At 36.5% G+C, this 18,714-nt stretch overlaps 1 protein-coding gene across 9 annotated transcripts in view; it reads left to right on the top strand.

Annotated features, from left to right (window-relative positions):
• CCDC88A (coiled-coil and HOOK domain protein 88A) overlaps window positions 1–18,714 on the top strand; it is a 152,486-nt gene that overhangs the window by 71,229 nt on the left and 62,543 nt on the right. For all 9 annotated transcript variants that reach the window (XR_013337158.1, XR_013337157.1, XR_013337156.1 and 6 more), the window contains exons 9-13: window positions 1,339–1,420; window positions 4,115–4,273; window positions 5,747–5,893; window positions 6,481–6,625; window positions 16,813–16,997. Coding sequence is in view for 6 of the 9 variants with exons in the window: in XM_077772364.1 (XP_077628490.1) it covers window positions 1,339–1,420; window positions 4,115–4,273; window positions 5,747–5,893; window positions 6,481–6,625; window positions 16,813–16,997 (718 nt within the window). In the remaining 3 variants the exon portion in view is untranslated. The remainder of the gene's footprint in view (window positions 1–1,338; window positions 1,421–4,114; window positions 4,274–5,746; window positions 5,894–6,480; window positions 6,626–16,812; window positions 16,998–18,714) is intronic.

Here is an 18,714-nt window from a genome sequence, read left to right as displayed (position 1 = left end):
GTTAACTTGTTTCTCATATAGGCACTTTTATCCTCTGCTGGTTGCATTATACATTGGTAATGACCTTTCTTCAGGGCAGTTGACAGTATATTTCAGGAACCTTTGAACATGTAATGTACTTTTAGAAATCTGTCCTGAAACATACAGGGGATTTTCTTTGTGGTTTTGGGTTTTTTTTTTCTTCTAAGTAATCTACACTCAATGTGGGGCTCAAATTCATGACCCTGAGTTCAAGATTTACTTGCTCTTTGGACTGAGCCAGCTATGTACCCCTAAAGATACAGTATTTTATGTATAATGAGTTTATTTAACCAAAATAGTATTCATTACAGTGAAAAATGGAATCCACAAAGGGACTGTTTCTCCATTAAAAATTATGGTTCTCAGAAAAAAGTACAGATGTGATGAGATGTCAGCAACAGATTATTTTATACAGTGAATGTTGTACTTTTTAAATTAAAGAACAGAAGGTGGAAAGTAGAGTTAGTGAATGGAAACTTGAGTTTGAGCAGCTTGGCTCTGAAAGGGAGGTAGGAAATGGGGGAAGTCAAGTAGTGTAAAGAGAAGAAAATGAATATAAGTTGGAAGATGTTTATAGACTACAGGGAAGAAACCAATAGGGACATAAATATTTTAGGTATTTGTGTGGCAGTGTGTACTTTTCCTTTAGGCCAAGGAAATGCTGAAAATAGTTGGAGATCCTATTAAGACACAGACACCCTCCAGGGTACCTGGGTGGCCGAGTTGGGTAAGCATCTGACTTCGGCTCAGGTCATGATCTTGCTGTATGTGGGTTTGAGTCCCGTGTTGGGCTCTGTGCTGATGGCTTGGAGCCTGGAGCCTGCTTCAGATTCTGTGTCTCCCTCTCTTTCTGCCCCTCCCTTGCTCTCTCTCTCTCTCTCTCTCTCTCTCTCTCTCTTTCTCTCAAAAATAAATAAACATTAAAAATATGTATATAAGGCTTAGACCCAGATAGTAGTGTGTTGCTTAAAAACTCTTCCAGCGTATTTGTCTTTGATGAGTAAGAAAGACAAAAAGAAGAGTAGAATGGGGAATACCAAGAAAAATGAAGAGAGAAACTGCCTTATAAACTATGAGGATGTCAGTCATCAAGATTATTAGCCTTTGGGGAACTTTAAGGGTGAGTCTGATTGATGACCAGATCATATACATTCTTAATATCCATTTCTTTGTCCTTTTCCCCTCTGTTAGCATATGGCTAATTCAGTTTTCACCTAGATATTTAGTAATGATAATACATTTGTATTAATGCAGGTGATGATCACAGTTTTTAAAAACACTAAACTGGTTATTTAATAAACAATTTTTTAATTTAAGGGAGGAGAAGACTGAACAGTTGTTGGACTGTAAACAAGAACTTGAGCAAATGGAAATAGAACTAAAAAGGCTGCAACAAGAGGTTTGTACCTGAAACTTGATTATATGGGACGAGTAAGTAATTAGAAGTTTATTTTTCTCCTTATAATTTATAGCCTTTACCTTAATGTTTTATGAGGTTACTAAGGCTTACAAATGACTTTTTCAGTGTTTTTATGTTCTAATATGCCCAAACTGGAAATCATAGTCTTTGGACTTTGCTTTTTCTTTATCAGTGCTATTCAGCCTTTGCTGGAATTCAAAAGAGATTCTTAGGACTTGGGTAGTTCCAGGTTTCTCTTTTCATGTATTTGGTTTGTGTGGGCTTGGAAACTAGAATAACCCTACTGTAAACTGTGTTGCTTTATGTGTATCTCCCTAGGGCTCTGCTCCTTGGTAGTACTTTATGTTAACTTATATATGACACAATGCTTTTTAATTTTTTACTCTTTTCCTTTTAAATCAGATCAAAATTTTTACCTTTTGAAAATTATTTTTATTTTACTAAAGTTTTTTGTTTTTTCATCTTGAAGCAAGATTGCTTAAGAATTCACTTTTTTAGGGGGTGCACCTGGGTGACTTAGTCATTTAAATGTCTGACTCTTGAATTCACTTCAGGCCATGATCTCATGGTTTGTGAGTTTGAGCCCTGTGTCGGGCTCTGCACTGACAGTGTGGAGCCTGCTTGGGATTCTCTTTCTCCCTCTCTCTCTGCCCTTCTCCCACTCATGCTGTCCCCCCCCACCCCCCACGTTCTCTCTTTCTGTCTCAAAATAAATAAATAAACTTAAAAAAGGAGAATTTGCTTTTTCAAATGTTTGTTTCATTTTTATTTGGAGGTAGTGTACCATGTCTTCTTTTACCCATAAATGGTAAGGATTATGGTAAGGCTAGATCATTATTTCTTCTCCTTATTTCCCTTAATTTGCTATTTTAGATTCAGGGATTTCTCCACTTACAGGATCATAAACTCGGACCTTTCTAGATGAATGAGATGGGAATCAGAGTCTTCATTTCTAGTATGCTGTGCCTGCTATTTTCTTTCTGATAGCATGGGTTTTTGTATTTGTGCTTACTGTAAAACAGTGGTTCTCAATCTTTTTTATCTTGAGGCTCTTTTCTACTATTAAAAATTAATGAGGATTGTTTGATGTGAATTGTATCTACTTTCTATATTTGAAATTAAAATTTAGAATTTGAAAAACATTTAATTAAAAATAATGCTTAACCTATTCCATGATAACATGAAAATTACCTGCTTATAATCATTATTTTCCAAAAGAAAACAAAATAAAAGAATGTTGGTACTCTTACATTTTTGCAAGTCTCACACTCTTTTTTTTTTTTAAATCATTTTTGCAAATCTCTTTAATGCCTAGCTTAACTCAAGACTACTAAATTCTCTTATCTTCTTTCTGCATTGAGTCTGCCATGTAGCCTCTGGAAAACTCCACTCTGCCCTCATGAGAGAATATTGGTGAAAAAACCAAATACTGGTTTGGTGTTATAAAAATGGTTTTGACCTCATGAACATGAAACCCTTTCAGAGCCCCACAGAGGTCTCTGGATCAGAGTTTGATAACTTGTCCTAAAAGATTATAAGAGGGCTATTAAAGAATGAATTTTAATACTTGTCTTAAATTTTATTTTCATGTTTTTATTTATTTCTGAGAGAGAGAGAGAGACAGCGCGAGCAGGGGAGGGTCAGAGAGAGAGGGAGACACAGAATCTGAAACAGGCTCCAGGCTTTGAGCCGGCTGTCCGCACAGAGCCCGGCGCGGGGCTCGAACCCACGAACCGTGAGATCATGATCTGAGCCAAAGCCGGATGCTTAACCGACTGAGCCACCCAGGCACCCCTAATACTTGTCTTAAGTGTTATTAAGATAAACACTAATCATATGCAACTAATCATTCACTTGGAAGTTTTGAAAAACTCAGCAGGATTTTGGTATGTTATAACACATCTGGATAGAAACATAATTTCTCTAAAGTAACTAATGATCAACTTTAGTAATACTATTTGCCTCTTCTGTGTTTTCATTATCCGTTACCTGAAAGTTAACTTTTGCACCTTAAATTAATTGCAGATGGTTATGTTAACTAGAGGCTAACTTATTTTAAAATATCCTGAGTACTTTTTAGACTCCTAAATAGTGGTCATGATATAAAAATTTATATGTAAATTTAAAAATAATTTGTATTCTTGATTTTTTAGAAAAGACTTCATGTATCTCCCCATCCCATTTTGTTTTATAGATTTATTTTCTTTTAACAGGTTTTAACTCACTTTATTTTTCTCGTATAAAACTATGTGGTGGCCACAGCTGGAGCTTTGTTCCTCTGCATGGAGACTCTGGTGTGGGTCTTCACAAAATGGTCAGTGAATTCCTGATAGGGTAACTTGATGAACACAGTTTCTTTCCAGAGGACAGGAGTGACATAGCTGTAGGTCCTGAAAATGGCATCAGAACTGGCCTTGGCAAAGTTGCCCAAGGTGACAGTGCAGCCCCTGGCTGAGGTGCAGCAGTCATCAATACTGTCCATCATCAACAGCCTTTTTATATCTGCCCCTTTTAAAAAATAATTGAGATATAGTGTACATACCATAAAATTCACACTTGTGAAGCATATAAATCATTGGCTTTTTCCTTTTAGTAAATTCATTGAGTTGTGCAATGAGAGATGATCAATATGAAAATAAAAATATTAAAATATTAATATTTGTTTATATTTAGAATATGAATTTGCTTTCGGATGCCCGTTCTGCTAGAATGTACCGAGATGAATTAGATGCACTTCGAGAGAAAGCAATCAGAGTGGATAAGCTTGAAAGTGAAGTCAGCAGATATAAAGAAAGACTACATGATATTGAATTTTATAAGGCAAGAGTTGAGGTATGTTTCATAATTTAAACTATTCACAATTATTTTGATTAAAAGTTGGGTTTTTCACAATGCATGTAATAAGCTTAAGGCACTTTTGAAATGTTGAACAAACTGTAAATACTTCTAAGTGCTTATTTTATGGTAGATCAACATATTGCTGATACTTGTATAAAGGGATCTCTGGACATCACTAATTTTACTGAACTGTTTCAAGTTCTTTCATTCTCTTATTTAGTATTCTAGGTAGGGAATACTTGAAGTCCTTCCCTCATAGTCAGAATAAAGTATATACTTCTACTAATTTCAAACTTGTTTCTAGAAGCAAAAGCAAAGCATGTTTCTGAACACTGTTCAACTCAGAATACTAAAGTAGGATTAATGAAGGTACTCTCTCAATCTGTCTGTTAATAATATGGGCGTGGGTGTGTTTGTGTGTGTATGTGTGTGTGTAGAAAAGATCACTGTTCTTAACAGTTGCAGTTTAGTGTTACATGAAGTTGAGTTTGACAGCAAGAATTTGACAGTTCTACATTCTGTTTTTCTTTCTGAGTTAATTTCTTCATTTCTTCAAACAGAGGAGAGTTTAATTTCTTCAAACACTCTCTTCAAACAGAGGAGAGTTTTATCAGTTTCAGTATGGTGATAAGAAGGAAGGAGTGTGCAAAATCAAGAAGTGAAAACATTATAACAGAAAGTAGTTAGAACATTTTCACCTGAAAGTTACCAGAAAATAGACTAAGTAGGTAGCAAAGATAAGGTGCACATTAATTCTTTGCTGTTTATTGAAATGCTATATGCATGGTACTGTTAAGAGATCCTTATAAATGCCACTGTTTTAATATATTTTCTTTTAAATATATAAACCTTTGGCATATAGTTTAGCAAGGAAGATTTGTGAACACATGTCTTCAAAACATGTATAGATTTTAAGCATGTTCTCGATATGTTTATGTAAAATATTTATTGATAGAGCCTTAGTTTATGGTCTATGTGAATCTTAGTGCAGGTCTTGGTATTTTATTCAGAAATCCAAGCCCTTCAATTTCAAGTTATAGTTCACATAGAAATCTTTAAGTCTATTTCAGCAAAAAAAAAAAATTAAGCTCTGGTTCTATGGAGATTTATTTGTGTGTTAAATATCACAAAGACTGCTTATACTTAGTTTATTCTTGTGACTAAAGGAATTTAAACATACCCTGACAATTTTATGTGAAATTATAATTGCGTTACTCATCCTAGATAAGAACTGAGTATTATGTTTGCATAATAGCAATAGCATAATAAATTCTGAGGGGAAAAAATGAAACCAGGAAAACATTAACTGTGTCTCTATTTTCAGTAGCTTTTACTCTTGCATAAAGAACTACTGATAAAGACAGCTTAATGTCTTATTTTACAGTAAAGAATTTTTATGTTTCAGAGCTTTGAAAAATTAACTGATACTAACATATTTGTGATAAAGCCTATTTGAAATTTTTATAGGAATTAAAAGAAGACAATCAAGTTTTATTAGAAACAAAAACCATGTTGGAAGATCAATTAGAAGGAACTAGAGCTCGTTCTGATAAATTACATGAATTAGAAAAAGAAAATTTACAACTAAAAGCTAAACTGCATGATATGGAAATGGTAAGTAATATAAGGTTGATTAGTTGCATGGCCTCTAAGGAAGTCTCTCAGATTGATCTGATTTCCTCATAATGACAGTGATGGGTAGCTCCTTGTGGCTTTAACAGAGAAGAGGTAACTAAATAAATTAGAAGCTTCCAATTCTGTATAAAAACAGTAGCAGTACAAATTTTTGCTTTTGTTAGAGAGAGGTATTAGTTATTAATTTTGTCTTCTTTGAAAAAACCCTAATAAGTTGTGTAAACATGCCTTTAAAATATAGAAATAAAACAATTTGCTGAAATTTAGCATTGGGTCAGATATCACTTATTATATCACTAAATATCTTAGAATACACGAAGAAGTTTTCAGTATTCCTGAGGGTCACTTTAAAGGAATATCAAATACCTGATCAATATAATGACCAGTATTAACAGTTATAACTGATTATTGCCTTCAAACTGAAAATTTTAAGGAACTCAAAAAATATCTTTTATTATTATTCAGCTTCTGACAAATAAAAGTTTGAAGTCATAGAACATATTTAGCTTGAAATTGTACTGTTTCTTAGCTTTCATTTCTTTTCCTACTCCCTGACAATAAAAAAGGAACGTGATATGGATAGAAAAAAGATTGAAGAATTAATGGAAGAAAATATGACATTGGAAATGGCACAGAAACAAAGTATGGATGAATCATTACATCTTGGCTGGGAGCTGGAACAAATATCTAGAACTAGCGAACTTTCTGAAGGTACTCCCAATATGTTTTAAATTTAAATGCACAGATGAATACATGAGGTTGTATTTATGTTTACATTTTGGGATTTTTTTATTTTCCCCAACCAGAGATGTCTAAGAGCCCAGATGTCTTCCTAGATAAAATTTCACAGAGTAGTATGTTTACGTCCACATTCCTGGGTCTTGTTCTTATCTTTGCACATCTTACAGCTCAACTTTATGAGTGTAATAACAGATTTGATCAGTTGTTTAGGCACTGTTTCATATTAACATCATAGGAAACTGAGATACCAAGTTTATTTATTTTGAGAAATAAAACCATTTGCTAAATAAAATATATAAGTCATATTAGCTGGTCATTGTGTTCTTTAACTATAGACAAACCTAAATAGGAAGTCAAAACATAGTGGGAAGATTCTTAGGTGAGTATATAGCCAGAAGAAAGCAAGTTAAGGATCTTCATGGCTACTGTCATCAATATATGTACTCTTCACTTTTTTTCCCACCAGGAAGTTACAATTTTTTATTCATATGCTGCTAAAGACAGTTTCTTTTTTTTTTTAAATAGTTTATTGTCAAGTTGGTTTCCATATAACACCCAGTGCTCATCCCAACAAGTGCCGTCCTCCATGCCCATCACCCCCCTTCCCCTCTCCTCCACTCCCATCAGCCCTCAGTTTGTTCTCAGCATTCAAAAGCCTCTCATGGTTTGCCTCCCTCCCTCTCCCCAACTATGTTTCCCCTTCTTCTCCCCCATGGTCCTCCATTAAGTTCCTCCTAATCCACCTGTATGTGCAAACATATGGTATCTGTCCTTATCTGCCTGACTTATTTGGCTCAGCATAACACCCTCAAGTTCCATCCATGTTGCTACTCATGGCCAGATTTCATACTTTCTCATCGCCATGTAGTATTCCATTTTATAGATAAACCACATCTTCTTGATCCGTTCGTCCATTGGTGGACATTTAGGCTCTTCCATGTTTTGGCTATTGTTGAGAGTGCTGCTATGAACATTGGGGTCCATGTGCCTCTATGCATCAGCACTCCGGTATCCCTTGGGTCAATTCCTAGCAGTGCTACTGCTGGGTCATAGGGGACTTTTATTGTTAATCTTTTGAGGAACCTCCACACTGTTTTCCAGAGGGTTGCACCAGTTTACATTCCCACCAACAGTGTGGGAGGGTGCCCGTTTCTCCACATCCTCGCCAGCATGTAGAGTCTCCTGCTTTGTTCATTGTAGCCACTCTGACTGGCGTGAGGTACGATCTCAGTGTGGTTTTGATTTGTATTTCCCTGATGAGGAGGGACGCTGAGCATCATTTAATGTGTCTGTTGGTCATCTGGATGTCCTCTTTGGAGAAGTGTCTGTTCATGTCCTCTGCCCATTTCTTCACTGGATTATTTGTTTTTTGGGTGTGGAGTTTGGTGAGTTCATTATAGATTTTGGATACTAGCCCTTTATCTGATATGTCGTTTGCAACTATCTTTTCCCATTCTGTCAGTTGCCTATTAGTTTTATAGATTGTTTCTTTTGCCGTCCAGAAGCTTTTTAACTTAATGAGTTCCAATAGTTCATTTATGCTCTTGATTCCCTTGCTTTTGGGGATGTGTCAAGTAAGAAATTCCTGCGTTTGAGGTCAAGGAGGTTGTTTCCTACTTTCTCCTCTAGGGTTTTAATGGTTTCCTGTCTCACATTCAGGTCCTTTAACCATTTTGAGTTTATTTTTGTGTATGATGTGAGACAGTGATCTAGTTTCATTCTTCTGCATGTTGCTGTCCAGTTCTCCCAGCACCATCTGTTAAAGAGGCTGTCTTTTTTTCCATTGGATACTCTCTCCCGCTTTGTCAAAGATTAGTTGGCCATACATCTGTGGGTCCAATTCTGAGTTCTCTCTTCTATTCCATTGGTCTATGTGTCTGTTTTTGTGCCAATACCATACTGTCTTGATGATGACAGCTTTGTAGTAGAGGCTAAAGTCTGGGATGGTGATACCTCCCGTTTTGGTTTTATTTTTCAGTATTACTTTGGCTATTCGGGGTCTTTTGTGGTTCCATACAAATTTTTGGATAGTTTGTTCTAGTTTTGAGAAGTATGCTGGTGCAATTTTGATTGGAATTGATTGAATGTGTAGATTGCTTGGGGTAGTAATGACATTTTAACTATTATTTATTCTTTCAGTCCATGAGCATGGAATGTTTTTCCATTTGTTTGTGACTTTTTCAGTTTCCTTCATAAGTTTTCAATAGTTTTCATCATACAGATCTCTTGTATCCTTGGTTAGGTTTATTCCTAGGTATTTTATGGTTTTTTGTGCAATTGTGAATGGGATCAGTTTCTTGATTTCTCTTTCTGTTGCTTCATTGTTGGTGTATAAAAATGCAACCGATTTCTGTACGTTGATTTTGTACCCTGCAACTTGGCTGAATTCTTGGATCAGTTCTAGTAGGCTTCTGGTGGAGTCTGTCGGGTTTTCTATGTAGAGTATCATGTCATCTGCGAAGAGTGAAAGTTTGACTTCCTCTTTGCCAATTCTGATGCCTTTGATTTCCTTTTGTTGTCTGATGGCTGATGCTAGGACTTCCAGCACTATGTTAAACAACAGTGGTGAGAGTGGACATCCCTGTCGTGTTCCTGATCTCAAGGGGAAAGCTCTCAGTTTTTCCCCATTGAGGATGATGTTAGCTGAGGGCTTCTCATAGATGGCTTTTATGATGTTTAAGTAAGTTCCTTCTATCCCAACTTTCTTGAGGGTCTTTATTAAGAAGGGATGCTGTATTTTGTCAAATGCTTCTTCTGCATCTATCCACAGGATCATATGTCTTTACCTTTTAGTTTGTTAATGTGATGTATCACATTGATTGATTTGTGAATATTGAACCAGCCCTGTAACCCAGGAATGAATCCCACTTGATCTTGGTGGATAATTCTTTTTATGTGCTGTTGGATTCAATTTGCAAGTATCTTGTTGAGGATTTTTGCATCTGTATTCATCAAGGATATTGGCCTGTAGTTCTCTTTTTTTGCTGGATCTCTGTCTGGCTTGGGAATCAGAGTGATGCTGGCTTTGTATAATGAGTGCAGAAGTTTTCCTTCCATTACCATTTTTTGGAGTAGTGTGAGAGGAATGGGTATTAATTCTGTTTTAANCCTTTTTTTTTTTTTTTTTTTTTTTTTTTTTTTTTTTTACAAATAAACTATTATCTGTTTTTTGTTTTTTGTTTTTTTTTGCTCTCTCTTTTCTTTTTGAGAAGCTGGGCTAGAGGTTTGTCAATTTTGTCTATTTTGTCAAAAAACCAACTCTTTGTTTCATTGATCTGTTCAACTGTTTTTTTGTTTTCTATATTGTTTATTTCTGCCCTGATTTTTATTATTTCTCTTCTCCTACTGAGTTTGGGGTGCTCTTATTGCTCTCCTTCTAGTTCCTTTAGGTGTGCTGTTAGATTTTGTACTTGTGCTTTTTCTAATTTCTTGATAGGCCTGGAGTGCAATGTACTTTACTCTTAGGACTGCCTTTGCCACATCCCATAGAGTTTGAATTGTATTTTCATTTTCATTTGCTTCCATATATTTTTAAATTTCTTCTCTAATTACCTGATTGGCCCATTCAGTCTTTAGTAAGGTGTTCTTTAACCTCCATGTGTTTGGAGGTTTTCCATACTTTTTCCTGTGGTTGATTTCCACTTTCATAGCATTGTGATCTGAAAGTGTGCATGGTATGATCTCAATTCTTTTATATTTATTGAGGGCTGCTTTATGTCCCAGTATGTGATCCTTCTTGGAAAATGTGCTATGCGCACTTGAGAAGAAAATGAATTCCATGGCCTCAGGATACAGAGTTCTAAATAAATATGTCATGTCCATCTGGTCCAGTGTGTCATTCAAGTCCTTTGTTTCTTTAGTGATTTTCTGTCTGGTTGATCTATCCATTGCTGTAAGTGGAGTATTAAAGTTCCCTGCTATTAGCACATTTCTTATCTATAAGATTGTTTCTGTTTGTGATTAATTGTTTTATGTATTTGGGTGCTCCCGTATTCGGTGTGTAGACATTTATAATTGTTAGTTCTTCCTGATGGATAGACCCTGTAATAATTATATAATGCCCTTCTTCATCCCTTGTTACTGTCTTTACTTTAAAGTCCAGTTTGTCTGATATAAGTATAACTACTCCAGCTTTCTTTTGACTTCCAGTAGCATGAGATATATTTCTCCATCCCCTTACTTTCAATGTGAAGGTGTCCTCAGGTCTAAAATGAGTTTCTTGGGCCGCCTGGGTGGCTCAGGTAGTTAAACGTCCGACCTTGGCTCAGGTTATGATCTTAACCATTCATGGCTTCAAGCCCCACGTCGGGCTCTGTGCTGATAGTTAGCTCAGAGCCTGAAGCCTGCTTCTGATTCTATGTCTCCCTCTCCATCTCTGACCCTCCCCTGCTCAGGCTGCCTCTCTCTCTCTCTCAGAAATAAATAAATAAATAAAACATTAAAAAAGGTTTTTAAATAAATAAATAAATAAAATAAAACAAAATGAAATGAGTTTCTTGTAGACAGCAAATAGATGGATTTTGTTTTTTTAATCCATCCTGCTACCCTGTGTCTTTTGATTGTGGAATATTTAGTCCATTTACATTCAGTGTTATTATTGAAAAATATGGTGTTAGAGTCATTGTGTTCTTTGTAGGATTCATGCTTGTCTTGGTGTCTCTGCTACCTTGCATTCCTTGCAATATTTTCCTCATAAAGTCTCCGTCAGGATTTCTTGTAGGGCTGGTTTAGTGGTGATGAATTCTTTCCATTTTTGTTTATTTGGGAAGACCTTTATCTTTCCTTCTGTTCTGAATGACAGGCTTGCTGGATAGAGGATTCTTGGCTGCATATTTTTTCTGTTCATCACATTGAAGATTTCTTGCCATTCCTTTCTGGTCTGCCAAGTTTCAGTAGATAGGTCTGTAACCACTCTGATAGGTCTCCCTTTGTATGTTAGGGCCCTTTTCTCCATAGCTGCTTTCAGAATTCTCTCTTTGTCCTTGTATTTTGCCAGTTTTACTATGATATGTTGTGCAGATGATCGATTCAGGTTACATCTGAGGGGAGTTCTCTGTGCCTCTTGGATTTCAGTGTCTGTTTCCTTCCCCATAGTGCGGAAGTTTTCAGCTATAATTTGTTCCAGGACTCCTTCAGCACCTTTCCCTCTCTCTTCCTCTTCTGGGATTCCTATGATACGGATATTGTTACATTTGGTTGTATCGCTGAGCTCTCGAACTCTCCTATCGTGTTCCTGGATCAGTTTATCTCTCTTTTTCTCGGCTTCCTCCTTTTCTATAGTTATGTCTTCTAATTCACCTATTCTCCTCTCTGCCTCTTTAATCCATGCTTTGGACACCTTCATTGTATTATGTATATCATTTATAGCATTTTTTAATTCATCACAACTATTTTTAAGTTCCATAGTCATTATAGCCATAGTTTCTCTGATGTCTTCCATGTCTTTTTCAAGCCCAGCGATTAATTTTATGACTGTGGTTCTAAATTCTTGTTCAGTTATGTTGCTTATATCTGTTTTGAGCAGTTCTTTAGATGTCATTTCTTTCTGGAATTTCTTTAGAGGAGAGTTCTTCCATTTCATCATTTGGCTAACTTTCTGTCTCTTTTTAGTTTTAAAAGCTTGTTATGCACTCTGCACCTGCGAGTCCTGCTGTATTAAAGAAGGCTCTTTGACTGTTCAGGGCCTGTCCTTTCATGAAGTGTTCTTTGAATGGTGTCTCTTGATCTCTCTTGTTGAGACTTTGGTTATTTTATTTCCCTACTTGTGGTATTTGGGACTCTCCACCATGTGTACTTTGTCTTGTTTTTTGAGGTGTCCCTGGAAAAGAATACAGACAAACACAAGGGAACAAAGGCACACAAATGTAAAGACAAATCTAACAAACACCAAAATGACAGGGAAAAAGAAAAAGAAAAGAAGGGAATAAAAAACAGGAAGGAGGAAAAACAAATAATAAAAATTAAAATTAAAAAATTTTTAAAAAAAGAAAAGAAAAAAAAACCCCAAAAGACAAAGGCCACTCTAAAAACATTAAACTAGAATTCCCAGCTACAAATAAAGAGCCAGGTGTATGCAGTGCTGATGGAAGAGCATATACAAAGAGAGAAATCACAGGGTGGGGAGGAAGCGAAATTGGAAGAGAAATGACTAGGCAGAGAGACTAAGAGGCTTAATTCAGAGAGAGATAGAGGAGAATATGGTAAGAGGTGAGGAGAAAGAAACGTAGATAATGTTACTCAGAGAAACTATATTGTCTGATTACTCCAGAGAGAGAGAGAGAGAGAGAGAGAGAGAGAGATAAAAAGGTAGCAGTGGAGGTGTAGAATATACATCTAGAGAATGGATTGAATGTGACTGTTTAAGCAAACCAGTGACCAGAGTGCCTAGTCCAGCAGAGGGTAGGGATATGAATGAGACAAGGGAAAATATCTGAAGAGAAAGAATTGATCTAGAATTAATCACGGTAGTGCATCCATGTTGGTCTTGCCCTGGGCTCTGGTAAAAATATAAAAAGCAGCTCTCTAGTGGGGATGGGCGTGGTTTGGTGTAGGCAGGTTACAGCCTCCACTGCATCCCTCTGGCGGCTGAGGTCCCGCATTGGTGGTTGTGGGGAGAAAAATGGTGGTGCCCCAGTCCCTTCTCCAACCAAGCGTTGCAGCTCACTCTTTTGGGTCCATATCCCTGTGCCGCGGGTGTAGCCAAGGTGGGCCGTGCTCTGTGTCCCAAGCCACACCTCGTTTCCAGATCTTAGTCTGCACGCTCCATTGATACCACCCGAAATATAAACCCGCAGGCCGAGTCCTTCTGAGCAGTTTCAAGCTGGCTGCCTCCCCACTGGGGATCGAGCCAAGCCAGAAGAGCAGCGGTTCGGCTTCAGGCGCGCCACTTCCCCCCTGGGGTCATGCTGGTGAGCAGAGGAGCAGTTTCTCCTGTCGTCGCCTGGGACCAGTGCGTCCTGCTCAGGGTCAGCTGCACAGCCGGAAACTGGATCCCTCTGTGTCGCCAGCAGAGGTTTTTCTCTTCTCCAAGGACAGGGACAGTTTCTTGAGCAATTTTGGCCACTCTTTCTTTTCCCCTCAACTCATGTGGCTCCCTGCAAAGGTGGCTCCCTCCCTTCCCTCCGTGTCTCTGGTCCCAGCCCATTTTTATCTTCCCCAGTTTGCACTCACACTGTTATGTTTTCTCAGCGGACTCTGTCTCCTTTTCCTCCCAAACTCCTGGATTCTGTAAGAGTTCCTATGGCTTCAGGCCTTCTCCGTTTGAGAGATGGGGGTGAGTGAAATGTATGGAGCTCCCTACTTCTCCGCCATCTTGGCTCCTCATCTGTATTCTCCATTTTCGCACTATATGTACCAACCAGTCCAACTCAGTTGTACCCTAGAGATGATGAAAAAGACTGTCAGATAAATTGTTAGTTTTGCTCTTTTTTCCTTGTTAGGGTTATAGCTTTGTGTATGCTGATACTATTTACTTTATTGAAATTATGCCCAGGTTACATTTATTTGCATTATATTAGTTCCAGAATTCCTCAGTTACCTAGTATTAGATTATTTCACCTGCTTTCCTTCCTCCCAGATATTAAGCTGTACCACGTGTAAAGTATTAAACCCAGCTCTGCAGATATGATGGTGAGATAGACCTAGGTCTGAAAGAGTTTATAGTCTGGTGTTGATAGGATAATTACTTCTACAGATGACCTATCATATTTTTTTACCATTAGGATTTTCCTAATTTTACACATGAGAACCTAATTCCAAATTCTGGGACCCTATGTAAATACACAGTAAGTGATGATATTCAGACAGTGAACTTTCTGAGATATATTACTTAAAATATCTGTGGAACTTTTTTATTGTATGTTTTGTGAGTTGAGTTATAAAGAAAACAATTGAGACTTAAATGTTTTCTACTTCTAGTTAAAATTACACTGTTAAGAGTTTCTTCATCTGTTATATGGGAACAATAAAATAGTATGTACCTTGTAGGATTATTGTGAGGATTGAATTTGTTACTACTTATGGAGCCATTAATAGAGTACCTTGTAAATGGTAGGCATTTGACTGTTTATTATTTTTATCATCTTCCTCATCATCACCATCATCATTATCAGTATCATCATTACAGTTCTGCAGTTTATCTTAGCTGGGGTCATATATCTGAATATTTGTTTTAATATGGTGTGGGGTTTTTTTTGTTTTTTAACTATGTAAGATAATTGCTTTCCAGAAAATTTGCAAAATGTAGACAAATATAAAGGAAGAAATTACAGTTACTTATCATTTCTGAAATCACTTTACATTTAAAAAAAATTGGCCTCCAAAATTTTTCTGCAAATAGCTATTTTAGACATCATCAGATCAGTTTGTATACACAATTCAGGTTCTTCTTTTCACCTAAGATTATAATGTAGGCATTTTCCCATGTTGTTAAATATGTGTTCTAAGGGAGCTCCTGGCTGGCTCAGTGGATAGGGTATGCAGGTTTTGGTCTTGAATTTGAGCCCCACATTGGGCATAGAGATTATTTTTAAAAAATGTTTGTAAGCATCCTTTTTAATTCTTTATAGTCTGACCTGAAACCTCTTTGAAATACAGTGATAGGGCGCCTGGGTGGCTCAGTTGGTTAAATGTCCAACTCTTGACTTCGGCTCAGGTCACAATCTCATAGTTTGTGAGCTCAAGCCCTACATCGGGCTCTGCCGTGACAGTACAGAACCTGCTTAGGATTCCGTCACCCTTTCTCTTTGCCCCTCCCCTGCTTGCTCTCTAGCTCTCTCTCAAAACAAATAAAAATAAACTTAAAAAACGAAGCAGTGATAGTATTGAAAGTATTACTGAGGTATATTGAGTATTGTAGTCTAACAAATCATCAGGCAAAGCTTTACTGAAGAAGACTTGGACAACTAATAGAATTTAAAAACTCAGTGACTATAGGTTGTACCATCTTTTGATAAAAGATTAATAATATGCTACCTGGAACAAAAGCTAGAAAGAAGAATTGTGGCTTTCTTTATTTACAATCTGGAAGATATTTTACCATACCTAATTTTGAAAAGGATGTGTGCTTGTAGGGGTATGTTGGTGTGTGTGTGTGTGTGTTTACTTAATGATGGGAGAATTTCTGGGGCTCCTGGGTGGCTCAGTTGGTTGAGCATCTGACTCTTAATTTCAGCTCAGGTCATGATCTCACAGCATGAGTTCAAAACCCACATTGGGCTCTGTGCTGACAGTACAAAGCCTGTGTGGGATTCTCTCTCTGCCTCTCTCTGCACCTCTCCCACTTGTGTTCATTCTCTCTTTCTCAAATAAATAAATAAACTCTAAAAAAAATGATGGAAATTTTAAACATACACAAAAATAGATAGACCTAGAATGCCTTTATGTACTTCTCCATTTTCCTTCCTAAAATCTAGGATTTCAATATGAATTCTAGGTATCATATTTCACTTTAAATCCTAATTTTTATATCATCAGTATATTTAATGAATCTGCCTTAGGGTTATTAAGAATAGTTATTTTGGGTTTACATCATATATAGAACCAGAAACTGAGTTTTCTTACTTTAAAAATGCAGTTATGCTGAAATCGACTTAGAGATCATAGTTTTTTGGCAAAATGGTATAATGCCTCTTTCTACACTCAAGTTTAGCAGGGATTCTTTTTTTAGAGAAAGACTTTTTCAAGATAACCATTGTATACTGTCTTGACTTTCTCAGAATCAGGATTAGGAAATTAGGATTTTTGTTCCCCCTTAGACTGTTTTCCTTTAATTTTTGAAGATGTGGCTTGGACATGCTTTATACTTCTTATTTGAGAATACAGAGCAATAACCATATTTTGTACAGATAGTCTGAGAGTTTTGTGGTTAAAATGGCTTGAGTATTGTGAAGCAGTTTCTCATGGAACTAGAATTGAAAACTCTAGTCTGTTCAGTCTACATTTTGTACTTTGTTTCCTCTAGAATGCTTGTGGGTGCATTAAAAATTCAAGATTTACTCATCTTTTATCTATGTTTTTTAATTATGTCTATCTTATATAACTCTATAAATTTTTTATAAAGTTATGGACCAGGTGATGTAGTACATTTGCAGTCATTATTTTAAATAGTAATGAGTAAATATCGTTTTTACCAATGACAATATTTGTCATTATTATAGCACCACAAAAATCCTTGGGCCATGAAGTGAGTGAGTTAACATCAAGTAAGTTATTGAAGTTGGAAATGGAAAACCAGAGTCTGACAAAAACTGTAGAAGAACTTCGGAGTACTATGGATTCTGCAGAAGGCAACACTTCCAAAATCCTGAAAATTGAAAAAGAAAATCAAAGACTAAGTAAAAAGGTAAATAAAAATCAATGTTTAATGTAATGTTGAATATATGTAAAAGTGTAAATAGCCCTGTGTTAGAACATTTATTTTCCAGTTTTTAATGTATTCGCAATATTATTTTAACTTATGGAAATTTTCAAACATAAATGTGAAGTGAATCAACTCCTATGCTCATTCAGGTTTAGCAATTATTAACTTACAGCCGCTCTTAATTCTGCCTTTGCTTGCTCTCTCCACAACCACTAGGATTTTGAAGTAAATCCTAGTCATGGTATCATTTCACCAATAAATATCACCTTATTTATCCCTAAAAAATGAGGAATTTTTTTAAAAACAAGAACAGTGACATCACATTGAAAATTTTAATAAGTTTGGTTAGCGTTTCAGTTTCCAAGTCTATTGGAATTTTTTTCTACATTCTGTTAAAATATGAATTGAACTAAGATTATTAGTACATTCAATCAACTGATGTGTCTATTAAGTCTTTTTTTAGTGTAAGGTTAGCTCTTTTGTTTCATTTTTTGGGGGGAGGGGGGAGAGCAACAGGAGGAAGGGCAGAGGGAGGCGAGCCTAGGATCTGAAGCCCTCTGTGCTGACAGGCTGACAACAACTCACAGTGAGATCATGACCTGAGCTGAAGTTAGGCGCTCAACCATCTGAGTTACTCAGGTGCCCAGTTTACTCCTTAATTGGTAATTTTTCTGTTGAAACAACCAGGTTGTTTAGTAGTTTTCCCATAGTCTAGATTTTGCTCTATGTCCCTTAGCAAGTTCTTTTGTTCCCTGTGGGTCGTCTTTTATCTGTAGGCTTACTCAGGTTCAAACTGAGTTTTTAGTCAAGGAGTCTGTTTCAGTCATGAGGTACATGTCTAGCTGTCTCTTTTTGTCATGTTGGTTGTCATGGAAAAGGTTTGCTTAAGGGCGCCTGGGTGGCTCAGTCCATTGAGTGACTGTCTTCCGCTCAGGTCATGATCTTGCATTTCATGGATTCATGGGTTCAAGCCTTACGCTGGGCTCTGTGCTGATAGATCTAGTCTGGAGCCTGCTTCGGATTCTTTGTCTCCCTCTCTCTGCCTCTCCCTTGCTCATACTCTTTCTCAAAAACAAATATTTAAAAACAAAATAAGTAAAATACCACCAAATTCTCTAAAAATAAACAAATAAAATAAAAATAAAATTTGGTTAAAAAAACAACAACTATCATTTTACTCTCAGGAATTCTCATGGGAAAAGCAGGGTGACTGTTTGATTCTTTCATTTACCAGTTTCCTGGTAATGAATTAGTTTTCTCATATCCTCCTAAGATAATTAATGAGTGAGGTTTTTTTTAATAGTCTTTATGAATTCATGGATTTAAAAATATTTGAAGTATTTTAGCCTACTGCATTTGTTTTTCTAACTTTCCCACCTCTTTAACCTGCTTCCTGAATCCCTGTGACACAGTCTTAGCACTCCTTGTGAGCCTCTGTGCTTTTTGCTGTTACTCAGCTCCTCTTACACATTTCCTGCCCCAGATCTGGAAACAGCCATTTCTCCAAAAAGCCCTTGTTTCTTTTAGTGGGAAATGGTATTTAGAGACCACAATTTAAGCACTCTGAAACCTGAATGTGAACAAGGTTTTGGTTCAACAGAAAAATTCCAGTTGTGCAACAGGCCAAGTAGTTTATTTTTTAGTATCTTTCTGCATACACACATATACATATTGTAGATAAATAGAATCATATCATGAC

Source organism: Crocuta crocuta, unplaced genomic scaffold (genome assembly GCF_008692635.1).
Source record: "Crocuta crocuta isolate KB4526 unplaced genomic scaffold, BGI_CrCroc_1.0 scaffold830, whole genome shotgun sequence".
NCBI lineage: Eukaryota > Metazoa > Chordata > Mammalia > Carnivora > Hyaenidae > Crocuta > Crocuta crocuta.
Note: the sequence above shows the minus strand (reverse complement) of the source record. Positions and strands in the feature narration are given on the sequence as shown.